Here is a 14,637-nt window from a genome sequence, read left to right as displayed (position 1 = left end):
TCAAATTGTTGTTGTACTCAAACTGTGGGGCCTCTTGCAGGACTTTTAGCCTAAGCTGTCCAGTTTCTATCGATGTAAAATGAAGCAGAGGGTGGAGTAATTCAAAGGAACAACAGAAAAGTAGCTTTACACTCTGCCGTGACCCGATTCGAACCAGGGTTGCTGCGGCCACAACGCAGAGTACTAGCCACTATACGATCACGGCCATTTGGTATTGCAAGTGCCTAGTTGTTGTGATAGCATAGTTGGAACTCTGAATCAGAAATATACTGCTATTTTCTCGGTATTCCTAATTGATGAGTAACAAACGACAATTCCACAGATGGTTTATTTAGCACTGCTGATTCCAGAAAAACAACAGGGAAAGCTTGATGATAGCTGTGCTTGACTGAATTTGTAGGATTTAAAGTCTTTTTAGCACATGTTGACAGAATATTTACTAATTACTTGGCTCTTTATAGATGTACATTTACTTTGATAGACAGCTAGATAGATAACTCAACAATATGGTGTGCCTCAAGGATCAATGCTTGGTCCACTTCTTTTCTCCATATTTATTAATGATCTTCCCTCTATTTGTAAGTGTTCTGTTCTGCTTTATGCTGATGATACGGTTATATATACTTCACATACAAATTTAGTACAGATTGAAGCAGATTTTAGCCCGACGTTCAGAGAGCATAGGGAGCAGCTCGGTTCTCACACCATGATGAGTAACAAACGACAATTCCATGGATGGTTTATCTAGCACTGCTGATTCTAGAAAAACAACAGAGAAAGCTTGATGATAGCTGTGCTTGAATGATACTGAAGATCTTAGAGCTTCTTTAGCACATGTTGAAATGCTATTTACTCATTGTTTGGCTCTTTATAGATGTAAATTTACTTTGACAGACAGTTTGTACAGGAGCAACGTTGGAAATGAGGAGCAAGTGAATTAATAGATAAAGAGCAGTACGAGCTAGCCAGGAGTCGAACCTAGAATCTTCTGATCCGTAGTCAGACGCGTTATCCATTGCAACACTAGCCCGATGTTTGAAGAGTTTAGGGAGCAGCTCAGTTCTCACACCATTGAAGGACTTTTAGCCTAAGCTGTCCAGTTTCTAGCAATGTAAAATGAAGCAGAGGGTGGAGTAATTCAAAGGAACAACAGAAAAGTAGCTTTACACTCTGCCGTGACCCGGATTCGAACCGGGGTTGCTGCGACCACAACGCAGAGTACTAACCACTATACGATCACGGCCACTTGGTACTGCAAGTGCCTCGTTGTTGTGATAGCATAGTTGGAACTCTGAATCACAAATATACTGCTATTTTCTCGGTATTCATAATTGATGAGTAACAAACGACAATTCCACGGATGTTTTATCTAGCACTGCTGATTCTAGAAAAACAACAGAGAAAGCTTGATGATAGCTGTGCTTGAATGATACTGAAGATTTTACAGCTTTTTTAGCACATGTTGAAATGCTATTTACTCATTGTTTGGCTCTCTGTAGATGTAAATTTACTTTGATAGACAGTTTGTACAGGAGTAAAGTTGGAAATGAGGAGCAAGTGATTTAATAGCTAAAGAGCAGTACGAGCTAGCCAGGAGTCGAACCTAGAATCTTCTGATCCGTAGTCAGACGCGTTATCCATTGCGCCACTAACCCTACATTCAGAGAGCATAGGGAGCAGCTCAGTTCTCACACCATTGCATGCAAACAGTTGTGATCTTTGTTGGCAAGGGTATAGAAGGCCATTCAAATTGTTGTTGTACTCAAACTGTGGGGCCTCTTGCAGGACTTTTAGCCTAAGCTGTCCAGTTTCTATCGATGTAAAATGAAGCAGAGGGTGGAGTAATTCAAAGGAACAACAGAAAAGTAGCTTTACACTCTGCCGTGACCCGGATTCGAACCGGGGTTGCTGCGACCACAACGCAGAGTACTAACCACTATACGATCACGGCCACTTGGTACTGCAAGTGCCTCGTTGTTGTGATAGCATAGTTGGAACTCTGAATCACAAATATACTGCTATTTTCTCGGTATTCATAATTGATGAGTAACAAACGACAATTCCACAGATGGTTTATCTAGCACTGCTGATTCCAGAAAAACAACAGAGAAAGCTTGATGATAGCTGTGCTTGAATGATACTGAGGAATTTAGAGCTTCTTTAGCACATGTTGAAATGTTATTTACTCATTGTTTGGCTCTTTATAGATGTACATTTACTTTGATAGACAGTTTGTACAGGAGTAAAGTTGGAAATGAGGAGCAAGTGATTTAATAGCTAAAGAGCAGTACGAGCTAGCCAGGAGTCGAACCTAGAATCTTCTGATCCGTAGTCAGACGCGTTATCCATTGCGCCACTAGCCCGATGTTTGAAGAGCATAGGGAGCAGCTCAGTTCTCACACTATTGCATGCAAACAGTGGTGATCTTTGTTGGCAAGGGTATAGAAGGCCATTCAAATTTTTGTTGTACTCAAAATGTGGGGCCTCTTGCAGGACTTTTAGCCTAAGCTGTCCAGTTTCTAGCAATGTAAAATGAAGCAGAGGGTGAAGTAATTCAATGGAACAACAGAAAAGTAGCTTTACACTCTGCCGTGACCCGGATTTGAACCGGGGTTGCTGCGACCACAACGCAGAGTACTAACCACTATACGATCACGGCCACTTGGTACTGCAAGTGCCTCGTTGTTGTGATAGCATAGTTGGAACTCTGAATCACAAATATACTGCTATTTTCTCGGTATTCATAATTGATGAGTAACAAACGACAATTCCACGGATGGTTTATCTAGCACTGCTGATTCTAGAAAAACAACAGAGAAAGCTTGATGATAGCTGTGCTTGAATGATACTGAAGATCTTAGAGCTTTTTTAGCACATGTTGAAATGCTATTTACTCATTGTTTGGCTCTTTATAGATGTACATTTACTTTGATAGACAGTTTGTACCAGAGTAAAGTTCGAAATGAGGAGCAAGTGATTTAATAGCTAAAGAGCAGTACGAGCTAGCCAGGAGTTGAATCTAGAATCTTCTGATTCGTAGTCAGACGCGTTATCCATTGCGCCACTAGCCCTACATTCAGCAAGCATAGGGAGCAGCTCAGTTCTCACACCATTGCATGCAAACAGTTGTGATCTTTGTTGGCAAGGGTATAGAAGGCCATTCAAATTGTTGTTGTACTCAAACTGTGGGGCCTCTTGCAGGACTTTTAGCCTAAGCTGTCCAGTTTCTATCGATGTAAAATGAAGCAGAGGGTGGAGTAATTCAAAGGAACAACAGAAAAGTAGCTTTACACTCTGCCGTGACCCGGATTCGAACCGGGGTTGCTGCGGCCACAACGCAGAGTACTAGCCACTATACGATCACGGCCATTTGGTATTGCAAGTGCCTAGTTGTTGTGATAGCATAGTTGGAACTCTGAATCAGAAATATACTGCTATTTTCTCGGTATTCCTAATTGATGAGTAACAAACGACAATTCCACAGATGGTTTATTTAGCACTGCTGATTCTAGAAAAACAACAGGGAAAGCTTGATGATAGCTGTGCTTGACTGAATTTGTAGGATTTAGAGTTTTTTTAGCACATGTTGACAGAATATTTACTCATTACTTGGCTCTTTATAGATGTATATTTACTTTGATAGACAGATAGATAACTCAACAGTATGGTGTGCCTCAAGGATCAATGCTTGGTCCACTTCTTTTCTCCATATTTATTAATGATCTTCCCTCTATTTGTAAGTGTTCTGTTCTGCTTTATGCTGATGATACGGTTATATATACTTCACATACAAATTTAGTACAGATTGAAGCAGATTTTAGCCCGACGTTCAGAGAGCATAGGGAGCAGCTCGGTTCTCACACCATGATGAGTAACAAACGACAATTCCATGATGGTTTATCTAGCACTGCTGATTCTAGAAAAACAACAGAGAAAGCTTGATGATAGCTGTACTTGAATGATACTGAAGATCTTAGAGCTTTTTTAGCACATGTTGAAATGCTATTTACTCATTGTTTGGCTCTTTATAGATGTAAATTTACTTTGATAGACAGTTTGTACAGGAGCAACGTTGGAAATGAGGAGCAAGTGAATTAATAGATAAAGAGCAGTACGAGCTAGCCAGGAGTCGAACCTAGAATCTTCTGATCCGTAGTCAGACGCGTTATCCATTGCAACACTAGCCCGATGTTTGAAGAGTTTAGGGAGCAGCTCAGTTCTCACACCATTGCAGGACTTTTAGCCTAAGCTGTCCAGTTTCTATCGATGTAAAATGAAGCAGAGGGTGGAGTAATTCAAAGGAACAACAGAAAAGTAGCTTTACACTCTGCCGTGACCCGGATTCGAACCAGGGTTGCTGCGGCCACAACGCAGAGTACTAGCCACTATACGATCACGGCCATTTGGTATTGCAAGTGCCTAGTTGTTGTGATAGCATAGTTGGAACTCTGAATCAGAAATATACTGCTATTTTCTCGGTATTCCTAATTGATGAGTAACAAACGACAATTCCACAGATGGTTTATTTAGCACTGCTGATTCCAGAAAAACAACAGGGAAAGCTTGATGATAGCTGTGCTTGACTGAATTTGTAGGATTTAAAGTCTTTTTAGCACATGTTGACAGAATATTTACTAATTACTTGTCCCTTTATAGATGTACATTTACTTTGATAGACAGCTAGATAGATAACTCAACAATATGGTGTGCCTCAAGGATCAATGCTTGGTCCACTTCTTTTCTCCATATTTATTAATGATCTTCCCTCTATTTGTAAGTGTTCTGTTCTGCTTTATGCTGATGATACGGTTATATATACTTCACATACAAATTTAGTACAGATTGAAGCAGATTTTAGCCCGACGTTCAGAGAGCATAGGGAGCAGCTCGGTTCTCACACCATGATGAGTAACAAACGACAATTCCATGGATGGTTTATCTAGCACTGCTGATTCTAGAAAAACAACAGAGAAAGCTTGATGATAGCTGTGCTTGAATGATACTGAAGATCTTAGAGCTTCTTTAGCACATGTTGAAATGCTATTTACTCATTGTTTGGCTCTTTATAGATGTAAATTTACTTTGACAGACAGTTTGTACAGGAGCAACGTTGGAAATGAGGAGCAAGTGAATTAATAGATAAAGAGCAGTACGAGCTAGCCAGGAGTCGAACCTAGAATCTTCTGATCCGTAGTCAGACGCGTTATCCATTGCAACACTAGCCCGATGTTTGAAGAGTTTAGGGAGCAGCTCAGTTCTCACACCATTGCAGGACTTTTAGCCTAAGCTGTCCAGTTTCTAGCAATGTAAAATGAAGCAGAGGGTGGAGTAATTCAAAGGAACAACAGAAAAGTAGCTTTACACTCTGCCGTGACCCGGATTCGAACCGGGGTTGCTGCGACCACAACGCAGAGTACTAACCACTATACGATCACGGCCACTTGGTACTGCAAGTGCCTCGTTGTTGTGATAGCATAGTTGGAACTCTGAATCACAAATATACTGCTATTTTCTCGGTATTCATAATTGATGAGTAACAAACGACAATTCCACGGATGTTTTATCTAGCACTGCTGATTCTAGAAAAACAACAGAGAAAGCTTGATGATAGCTGTGCTTGAATGATACTGAAGATTTTACAGCTTTTTTAGCACATGTTGAAATGCTATTTACTCATTGTTTGGCTCTTTATAGATGTAAATTTACTTTGACAGACAGTTTGTACAGGAGTAAAGTTGGAAATGAGGAGCAAGTGATTTAATAGCTAAAGAGCAGTACGAGCTAGCCAGGAGTCGAACCTAGAATCTTCTGATCCGTAGTCAGACGCGTTATCCATTGCGCCACTAGCCCGATGTTTGAAGAGCATAGGGAGCAGCTCAGTTCTCACACTATTGCATGCAAACAGTGGTGATCTTTGTTGGCAAGGGTATCACACGTCAGACACACAAACACAATGACACTACACCATACACACAAGGAGGCAGAAACCACACATAACACGCACACACGCTACACATACCATAGCTTATGTGCAGTTCACCTCCACGCATATAGACTACCTTTAAACATTCTCTACAATAAACAAACTTCTAACCCCCCCTGACCACAGGGGCGCAGAGAGTGAGGGAGTGACCGAGAGGGTGGAGGGTGGGAGCGGCGTGGTGGCTGAAGGAGCAGGGGAGGTGGTCAAGTTGTTGCAAACGGCGTCATAGGCGCCGATTTATGTTTTACAGACAGACAGAGAATGATGCTTTGAAAAAACGTGTTAAAAAATTGACAAAAACATAAAAAAACCGCCAAAAAAGTGACAAACAATTTGAATAAAATTGACAAAAACGTTGAGAAAAGTGTAATTATATATATATATATATATATATATATATATATTTGTTTTGTGTCTTTTAGAGTCTGGAATAGAGGATTGTATATCCTGTACCAGAAATCTTTTCAATAAATTTAAAAAAATTAGCTTTAACCCTCGTGTTGTCTTCCCGTCGACTATGCAACTTTGGGTTTTTCTGGGTCGAAATATGATATTTTGTGGTTCTTTTTCTACACTTTTCTCAACGTTTTTGTCAATTTTTTTTCAAATTGTTTGTCACTTTTTTGGCGTTTTTGTTTTATGTTTTTGTCAAAATAAAAAAAAAATATATATGCACATTCACATTTTATAAAAACACATTAATTTCATACTTGAAGAAGAAGAACGGTTCATAAATTAATTAAATAAATTAATGACAAGCTTTATAATTATACATTACACCTTTTGACAGGCAAAATGCGTCCAGCCTATTCTTAAAGGAATTAATAGAAGGGGAACGCACAACTTCTTCTGGAAGCTCATTCCACGATTTTACCGCACAGAGCGTGAAAAAGTTCTTTCTCTTTTCAGACAAGCATGTTCTCGGGTAAAGTTTTAAAGAATCCCCTCGTGTCTCGTACCTATTATTCCAAAACTGAAAGATAGATGGGCTCACCTGTTACATCATATATTCCCTGTACAAGCTTATACACCTGAATCATATCTCCTCTGTATCTCCTAAACACGAGAGTCGGTAAACTTAATTCCTCAATCTATCTTCATAAGACATGTTTTTCATTCTGGAATTAATTTAGTAGCTCTTCTCTGGACCTTTTCAATTTTTTCTACATATTTTAATTTATATGGACACCAGACGGAGCTTGCATATTCAAGGTGAGATCTTACCAGGGATTTGTACAAAGGTAAAAATATATCCTTGCCTAAATTTTGAAGAGTTCTTTTTATTATTGCAATCATAGATGTAGCTTTTTAAACTTTATCAGAAATATGTACTTGCACTTACTTGTTGCTGTCCGGAGTTTGTACAGTCAAGGTTGAAAGCACTTTATTGGAAGTCGCTTTGGATGAAAGCGTCAGCTAAATCACATGTACTGTCCCGTAGGAGGAGGAGGCGCAGGAAGACGCCAGGGAGATCCAGCAGGGGAAGCCCTACCACTGGAAGGACTGGTCCATCATCAGAGGGAGGGACTGTCTCTACATCTGGTCCGACGCCGCGGCGCTTGAACTCTCCAACGGCTCCAACGGCTGGTTCCGCTTCATCCTGGACGGGAAGCTGGCCACCATGTACTCCAGCGGGAGTCCAGAGGGGGGGTCGGACAGCTCCGGTACTAAACTACTCACTCATCATGGCACACTTAGGGGTTATACCTACAATATAATATAAGTTAGGCCTGCACGATTTGGGGGAAAAATATGAATCATGATTTTTTAGCTTAGAATTGATAACACGATTCTCTGCCACGATTTTTTTCTCACGAAGTATAATGTTTATTGCACACAAACCACGAAAAAACAAATTGGCAGAACCAAACATAGATTGTTTTTGGCACCTACAGCACATTGATCGTCACCACAAGCCTGTAAACACAGAGGCTTCAATGAATGAAGGAAATATAGTCCATACTGGCCATTTAAATACAGTAGGCTACCAGAAATAGTGATAATATAACACATAGAACTAAATATGGCCCTGATACAGGCTCTATCTGGACTAAATATGGCCCTGATACAGGCTCTATCTGGACTAAATATGGCCCTGATACAGACTCTATCTGGACTAAATATGGCCCTGATACAGGCTCTATCTGGACTAAATATGGCCCTGATACAGGTTCTATCTGAACTAAATATGGCCCTGATACAGGCTCTATCTGGACTAAATATGGCCCTGATACAGGCTCTATCTGGACTAAATATGGCCCTGATACAGACTCTATCTGGACTAAATATGGCCCTGATACAGGCTCTATCTGGACTAAATATGGCCCTGATACAGACTCTATCTGAACTAAATATGGCCCTGATACAGGCTCTATCTGGACTAAATATGGCCCTGATACAGGCTCTATCTGGACTAAATATGGCCCTGATACAGGCTCTATCTGGACTAAATATGGCCCTGATACAGGCTCTATCTGGACTAAATATGGCCCTGATACAGACTCTATCTGGACTAAATATGGCCCTGATACAGGCTCTATCTGGACTAAATATGGCCCTGATACAGGCTCTATCTGGACTAAATATGGCCCTGATACAGGCTCTATCTGGACTAAATATGGCCCTGATACAGGCTCTATCTGAACTAAATATGGCCCTGATACAGGCTCTATCTGGACTAAATATGGCCCTGATACAGGCTCTATCTGGACTAAATATGGCCCTGATACAGGCTCTATCTGGACTAAATATGGCCCTGATACAGACTCTATCTGGACTAAATATGGCCCTGATACAGGCTCTATCTGGACTAAATATGGCCCTGATACAGGCTCTATCTGAACTAAATATGGCCCTGATACAGGCTCTATCTGGACTAAATATGGCCCTGATACAGGCTCTATCTGGACTAAATATGGCCCTGATACAGGCTCTATCTGGACTAATTATGGCCCTGATACAGGCTCTATCTGGACTAAATATGGCCCTGATACAGGCTCTATCTGGACTAAATATGGCCCTGATACAGGCTCTATCTGGACTAATTATGGCCCTGATACAGGCTCTATCTGGACTAAATATGGCCCTGATACAGGCTCTATCTGGACTAAATATGGCCCTGATACAGGCTCTATCTGGACTAAATATGGCCCTGATACAGGCTCTATCTGGACTAAATATGGCCCTGATACAGGCTCTATCTGGACTAAATATGGCCCTGATACAGACTCTATCTGGACTAAATATGGCCCTGATACAGGCTCTATCTGGACTAAATATGGCCCTGATACAGGCTCTATCTGAACTAAATATGGCCCTGATACAGGCTCTATCTGGACTAAATATGGCCCTGATACAGGCTCTATCTGGACTAAATATGGCCCTGATACAGGCTCTATCTGGACTAATTATGGCCCTGATACAGGCTCTATCTGGACTAAATATGGCCCTGATACAGGCTCTATCTGGACTAAATATGGCCCTGATACAGGCTCTATCTGGACTAATTATGGCCCTGATACAGGCTCTATCTGGACTAAATATGGCCCTGATACAGGCTCTATCTGGACTAATATGGCCCTGATACAGGCTCTATCTGGACTAAATATGGCCCTGATACAGGCTCTATCTGGACTAAATATGGCCCTGATACAGGCTCTATCTGGACTAAATATGGCCCTGATACAGGCTCTATCTGGACTAAATATGGCCCTGATACAGGCTCTATCTGGACTAAATATGGCCCTGATACAGGCTCTATCTGGACTAAATATGGCCCTGATACAGGCTCTATCTGGACTAAATATGGCCCTGATACAGACTCTATCTGAACTAAATATGGCCCTGATACAGGCTCTATCTGGACTAAATATGGCCCTGATACAGGCTCTATCTGGACTAAATATGGCCCTGATACAGACTCTATCTGGACTAAATATGGCCCTGATACAGGCTCTATCTGGACTAAATATGGCCCTGATACAGGCTCTATCTGGACTAAATATGGCCCTGATACAGACTCTATCTGGACTCCTTGAACATGTCTTTACATAATTAAAACATGTAAATGTCAAATGCTTTCAATAAATTAATTGAAGAAAAAAATAAATCAGTCATTTAAAAATTAAATCGTGAATCGAGATCGCGATTTTATAACGATTCATCGTGCCGGCCTAATATAAGTGCACAACACAATAATCAACAGACAACGTAAATGAGACCATAAACAGCATACAATATGTGGCTCCTACACTACATCTGGTAAGAAGGAAACTATGAATTGAACTGAACTAGAGGTGCAACAATGAATCGATTAATCGATTGAGTCATTTTTTCTATTAAAAAAAATCAGATTTCTCTGATTCCAGCTTGTTAAATGTGAAGATCTTCTAGTTTCTTCTCTCCTCTGGGACAGTAAACTGAAGATCTTTTGAGTTTTGGACAAAACAAGACGTTTGAGGACGTCTTATTAGGCTTTGGGAAACACTGATCCACATTTTTCACCATGTTTTGACATTTTTATAGATCAAACAACTAATCGATTAATCGAGAAAATAATCGACAGATTAATCGACTATGAAAATAATCGTTAGTTGCAGCCCTAAACTGAACAGCTCCCCCTCTTGTCCCCGGTGCAGAGTCTCGCAGTGAGTTCCTGGAGAAGCTGCAGCGAGCAAGGAGTCAGGTGAAGCCAGTGACCGTCAGCCAGCCCATCCTGTCCAGCGTGGGTCCCACCAAGCTGACCGTGGGGAACTGGTCCCTGACCTGCCTGAAGGACGGAGAGATCGCCATCCACAACTCGGACGGACAGCAGGCCACCATCCTGAAGGAAGACCTGCCGGGCTTCGTCTTCGAGTCCAACAGAGGAACCAAGCACTCGTTCACTGCCGAGACTTCGCTGGGTGAGACTTTATATCTCTAGTTTATATCGATCACATAGATCCACAACATCACATACAAACTGTCTCTGTGTGTCTGTCTCTCTCTCTGTCTGTCTGTCTGTGTGTCTCTCTGTGTCTCTGTGTGTCTGTCTGTGTGTGTCTCTCTGTGTGCATGCGTGTGTGTGTCACCGGTGTTTGTCTGTCTGTGTCTCTGTGTGTGTGTGTGTGTGTGTGTGTGTCTCTGCCTCTGCTCTTTAAAGCTTCTTGCCTATAATTTTAGAGCGGCAAAGATGAGTTGATTAGTTGTCGATTATTAACTAAATTGCCAACTATTTAGGTAATCAATGAATCCATTTGAGTGTGTATATATATATTTTTGTGGAATGTGTTCAGGCTCAGAGTTTGTGACCGGCTGGACGGGGAAGCGAGGCAGGAAGCTGAAGTCGAAGCTGGAGAAGACGAAGCAGAAGGTGAAGAGCATGGCGAGGGAGCTGTACGACGATCACTTCAAGGCCGTAGAGAGCATGCCCCGAGGAGTGGTGGTCACGCTGAGGAACATCTCCACACAGCTGGAGTCTGCCTGGGAGCTGCACACCAACAGACAGGTGCTCACACACACACACACAGAGACACACACACACACACACACACACACACACACACACACACACACACACAGACACACAGACACAGACACACACACACACACACACACATATATACAGACATACACACAGACACACACATACACATACACACACAGACAGACATGCACACAGATACATACGCAGAGATGCACACACAGACACACAGACACACACACACACACACACACACACACATATATACAGACATACACACAGACACACACATACACATACACACACAGACAGACACGCACACAGATACATACGCAGAGATGCACACACACGCAGAGACAGACATGCACGCACACACAGACACGCACACAGACACGCACGCAGAGACGCACACACACACACACACACGCAGAGACGGACATGCATGCACACACAGACACGCACACACAGACACGCACACACACACAGACACACACACAGTAGGTGTTGATGAAGGTGTGATATGTTTGTGTTGTCAGTGTATCGAAGGGGAGAACACATGGAGGGACCTGATGAAAACGGCTCTGGAGAACCTGATCGTAGTTTTAAAAGATGAAAACACCATTTCTCCGTACGAGATGTGTAGCAGTGGCCTGGTCCAGGCTCTGTTCACCGTCCTCAACAATGTGAGTCTTTCTTTTTAATCCAACAAAGTCCACCGGTGGTGGAATGTAACTAAGTACATTTACTCCAGTACTGTACTTCAGTCCACATGTTGAGGTACTTGTACTTTACTTGAGTCTTTTCTTTTCATGTCACTTTCTACTTCTACTCCGCTACATTTCAGAGAGAAATATTGGACTTTTTACTCCACTACATTCATCTGTTACAGCTTTAGTTACTAGTTACTTTAGTTACTCCACTACATTCATCTGTTACAGCTTTAGTTACTAGTTACTTTAGTTACTCCACTACATTCATCTGTTACAGCTTTAGTTACTAGTTACTTTAGTTACTAGTTACTTTACACATTAAGATTCTAAAGTAAACTAGCCGACAATATAACGACTACAAGTCACGCTGAGATGATCAGACCTTGAACACACAGCTGGTTCGATAGAAAGAAAAGAGAAAGAGACAGAAAGAGACAAAGAAAAGAAGGAAAGAGACAGACCGTTGATTGACAGACCTGTTTGGCTCCTCTCCTCTTTCTAAAACGTGAGGATTCTTCTTTACTTTTGATACTTTAACTACATTCTCCTGATGATTCTTACAGACTTTTACTGAAGGAACATTTTCACTGCAGGACTCTAACTTGTAACAGAGTATTGTTACAGTGTGGTATTAATACTTTTACTGCAGTAAAGGATCTGAGTACTTCTTCCAGTGCTGGTCTTTACCCTAAAACACAGTTAAAGGTGGATGTGAAGTGAGTTTTTCTGTGTGTATTTTGTTTGCAGAGTATTGAACTGGACCTGAAACATGATTGTAAGCCTTTAATGGAGAGGATCAATGTCTTTAAGGCGGCTTTCAGCGAGAATGAAGACGATGAAAGGTAACACAGGGTTGATTTCCTCTAGAGCTGCAAAGATGAAACGATTAATCCATTAGTTCTCACCTATAGGGATGTCACGAGAACCTGTACTCATACCAAGTCTGGACAAGAATTCTGATAACTTGACAGGACTAAAACACCAAAAATGTTCCAGTCCAGTGGTTCTTAAGCTCTTTTCAATAATGTTCCCCCTTTGAACAGTTTAAGGCAAGAATAGGTCGAAAATAGTAATAAAAACTTCAAAATAAAACACAGTAGAAAGAAGGAAGGCAACACTAGGGCGACAAAAGAGACAGCAAATTCAAATAAGCGACAAACTTCGAAAAAAGTGACAAACTTGGAGAAAAAAAAGTCAGTAGAAGTAACTACAGCCTTGGAACTGAAAAACATTTGGCAAAAAATGTTACGTACCCCCTGCAGTCCTCCAGAGTACCCCTAGGGGGACTCGTACCCCCTGCAGTCCTCCAGAGTACCCCTAGGGGGACTCGTACCCCCTGCAGTCCTCTAGACTACCCCTAGGGGGACACGTACCCCCTGCAGTCCTCTAGACTACCCCTAGGGGGACTCGTACCCCCTGCAGTGCTCCAGACTACCCCTAGGGGGACACGTACCCCCTGCAGTCCTCTAGACTACCCCTAGGGGGACACGTACCCCCCTGCAGTCCTCCAGAGTACCCCTAGGGGGACACGTACCCCCTGCAGTCCTCTAGACTACCCCTAGGGGGACACGTACCCCCTGCAGTCCTCTAGACTACCCCTAGGGGGACACGTACCCCCTGCAGTGCTCCAGACTACCCCTAGGGGGACACGTACTCCCTGCAGTGCTCCAGAGTACCCCTAGGGGGACACGTACCCCCTGCAGTGCTCCCGACTACCCCTAGGGGGACACGTACTCCCTGCAGTGCTCCAGAGTACCCCTAGGGGGACACGTACCCCCTGCAGTGCTCCCGACTACCCCTAGGGGGACACATACCCCCTGCAGTGCTCCAGAGTACCCCTAGGGGGACACGTACCCCCTGCAGTGCTCCCGACTACCCCTAGGGGGACTCGTACCCCCTGCAGTGCTCCAGAGTATCCCTAGGGGGACACGTACCCCCTGTCCCCCTAGGGAATGCAACGCTACCAAGACACGGCCGAGTGACGTGCGTTGCTGCGACGTGTTACATTTTTTGAGAGGTGACTTCAGTCTACGGCGTAGGGTTACTATCTCCACGTACCTACGTACATAGCCACGTACTCTAATAGTTAACGTTACTGACATGAGCTAACTTTAGCGCTTGTTTTAGCGGACCTCTGTAACATCAGTTAACGTTAACCAGCCCGGTAGGTGGGTCACACTCTCCTTGCCCCCTTCACTTCACACCAAAACAGAAAGTTACTAAAAATGAACGGTAACTGAAAGAAGAGTAGTCTATATCCACGATGTTCCAGTTCCCGGATTGCTCCATTGCCGCCGAAATTCTGCCGGAAGTCCTTCATTTTCTGCCGGATGTCTGTCTATAGTCTGTTTCTGAGGACTATGGTTAACTCCTCCTCAGATCTCTGCAGGGTAAGTCCAGACAGCTAGCTAGACTATCTGTCCAATCTGAGTTTTCTGTTGCACGACTAAAACTACTTCTGAACGTACACATGTTCCACCAAA

At 42.7% G+C, this 14,637-nt stretch overlaps 1 protein-coding gene and 10 non-coding genes across 11 annotated transcripts; 1 reads left to right on the top strand and 10 right to left on the bottom strand.

Annotated features, from left to right (window-relative positions):
* Positions 1-1,171: 1,171 nt before the first annotated feature.
* trnah-gug lies at positions 1,172-1,243 on the bottom strand. Its single transcript has one exon. It is a non-coding gene; the product is annotated as a tRNA-His (tRNA).
* Positions 1,244-1,582: 339 nt separating this feature from the next.
* Positions 1,583-1,655, bottom strand: trnar-acg. The gene has a single exon. It is a non-coding gene; the product is annotated as a tRNA-Arg (tRNA).
* A 224-nt stretch (positions 1,656-1,879) lies between these two features.
* trnah-gug lies at positions 1,880-1,951 on the bottom strand. The gene has a single exon. It is a non-coding gene; the product is annotated as a tRNA-His (tRNA).
* A 339-nt stretch (positions 1,952-2,290) lies between these two features.
* Positions 2,291-2,363, bottom strand: trnar-acg. Its single transcript has one exon. It is a non-coding gene; the product is annotated as a tRNA-Arg (tRNA).
* A 224-nt stretch (positions 2,364-2,587) lies between these two features.
* trnah-gug lies at positions 2,588-2,659 on the bottom strand. Its single transcript has one exon. It is a non-coding gene; the product is annotated as a tRNA-His (tRNA).
* A 339-nt stretch (positions 2,660-2,998) lies between these two features.
* trnar-acg lies at positions 2,999-3,071 on the bottom strand. Its single transcript has one exon. It is a non-coding gene; the product is annotated as a tRNA-Arg (tRNA).
* Positions 3,072-3,295: 224 nt separating this feature from the next.
* Positions 3,296-3,367, bottom strand: trnah-gug. Its single transcript has one exon. It is a non-coding gene; the product is annotated as a tRNA-His (tRNA).
* Positions 3,368-4,328: 961 nt separating this feature from the next.
* trnah-gug lies at positions 4,329-4,400 on the bottom strand. Its single transcript has one exon. It is a non-coding gene; the product is annotated as a tRNA-His (tRNA).
* A 966-nt stretch (positions 4,401-5,366) lies between these two features.
* trnah-gug lies at positions 5,367-5,438 on the bottom strand. The gene has a single exon. It is a non-coding gene; the product is annotated as a tRNA-His (tRNA).
* A 339-nt stretch (positions 5,439-5,777) lies between these two features.
* Positions 5,778-5,850, bottom strand: trnar-acg. The gene has a single exon. It is a non-coding gene; the product is annotated as a tRNA-Arg (tRNA).
* A 1,554-nt stretch (positions 5,851-7,404) lies between these two features.
* Positions 7,405-13,030, top strand: LOC118493254 (E3 ubiquitin-protein ligase HECTD1-like). The gene is made up of 5 exons (XM_035992654.1): positions 7,405-7,647; positions 10,621-10,884; positions 11,257-11,468; positions 11,981-12,127; positions 12,902-13,030. Exons 1-5 carry the CDS (start codon positions 7,605-7,607, stop codon positions 12,998-13,000), a joined length of 765 nt encoding a protein of 254 aa, XP_035848547.1. The 5' UTR covers positions 7,405-7,604; the 3' UTR covers positions 13,001-13,030.
* Positions 13,031-14,637: the final 1,607 nt, after the last annotated feature.

The sequence above is a fragment of the Sander lucioperca genome, chromosome 15 (assembly GCF_008315115.2).
Source record: "Sander lucioperca isolate FBNREF2018 chromosome 15, SLUC_FBN_1.2, whole genome shotgun sequence".
NCBI classification, from domain to species: Eukaryota; Metazoa; Chordata; class Actinopteri; order Perciformes; family Percidae; genus Sander; species Sander lucioperca.
The sequence above is the reverse complement of the archived record's forward strand: the minus strand, read 5'-3'. Positions and strand labels throughout refer to the sequence as shown.

Coding starts and splice junctions, on each gene's coding strand:
- LOC118493254 (XM_035992654.1), top strand. CDS start 7,605: ATGTACTCCAGCGGGAGTCCAGAGGGGGGGTCGGACAGCTCCG. Junction 7,648..10,620: donor GGGGGGGTCGGACAGCTCCG/GTACTAAACTAC, acceptor TCCCCGGTGCAG/AGTCTCGCAGTGAGTTCCTG. Junction 10,885..11,256: donor CACTGCCGAGACTTCGCTGG/GTGAGACTTTAT, acceptor GAATGTGTTCAG/GCTCAGAGTTTGTGACCGGC.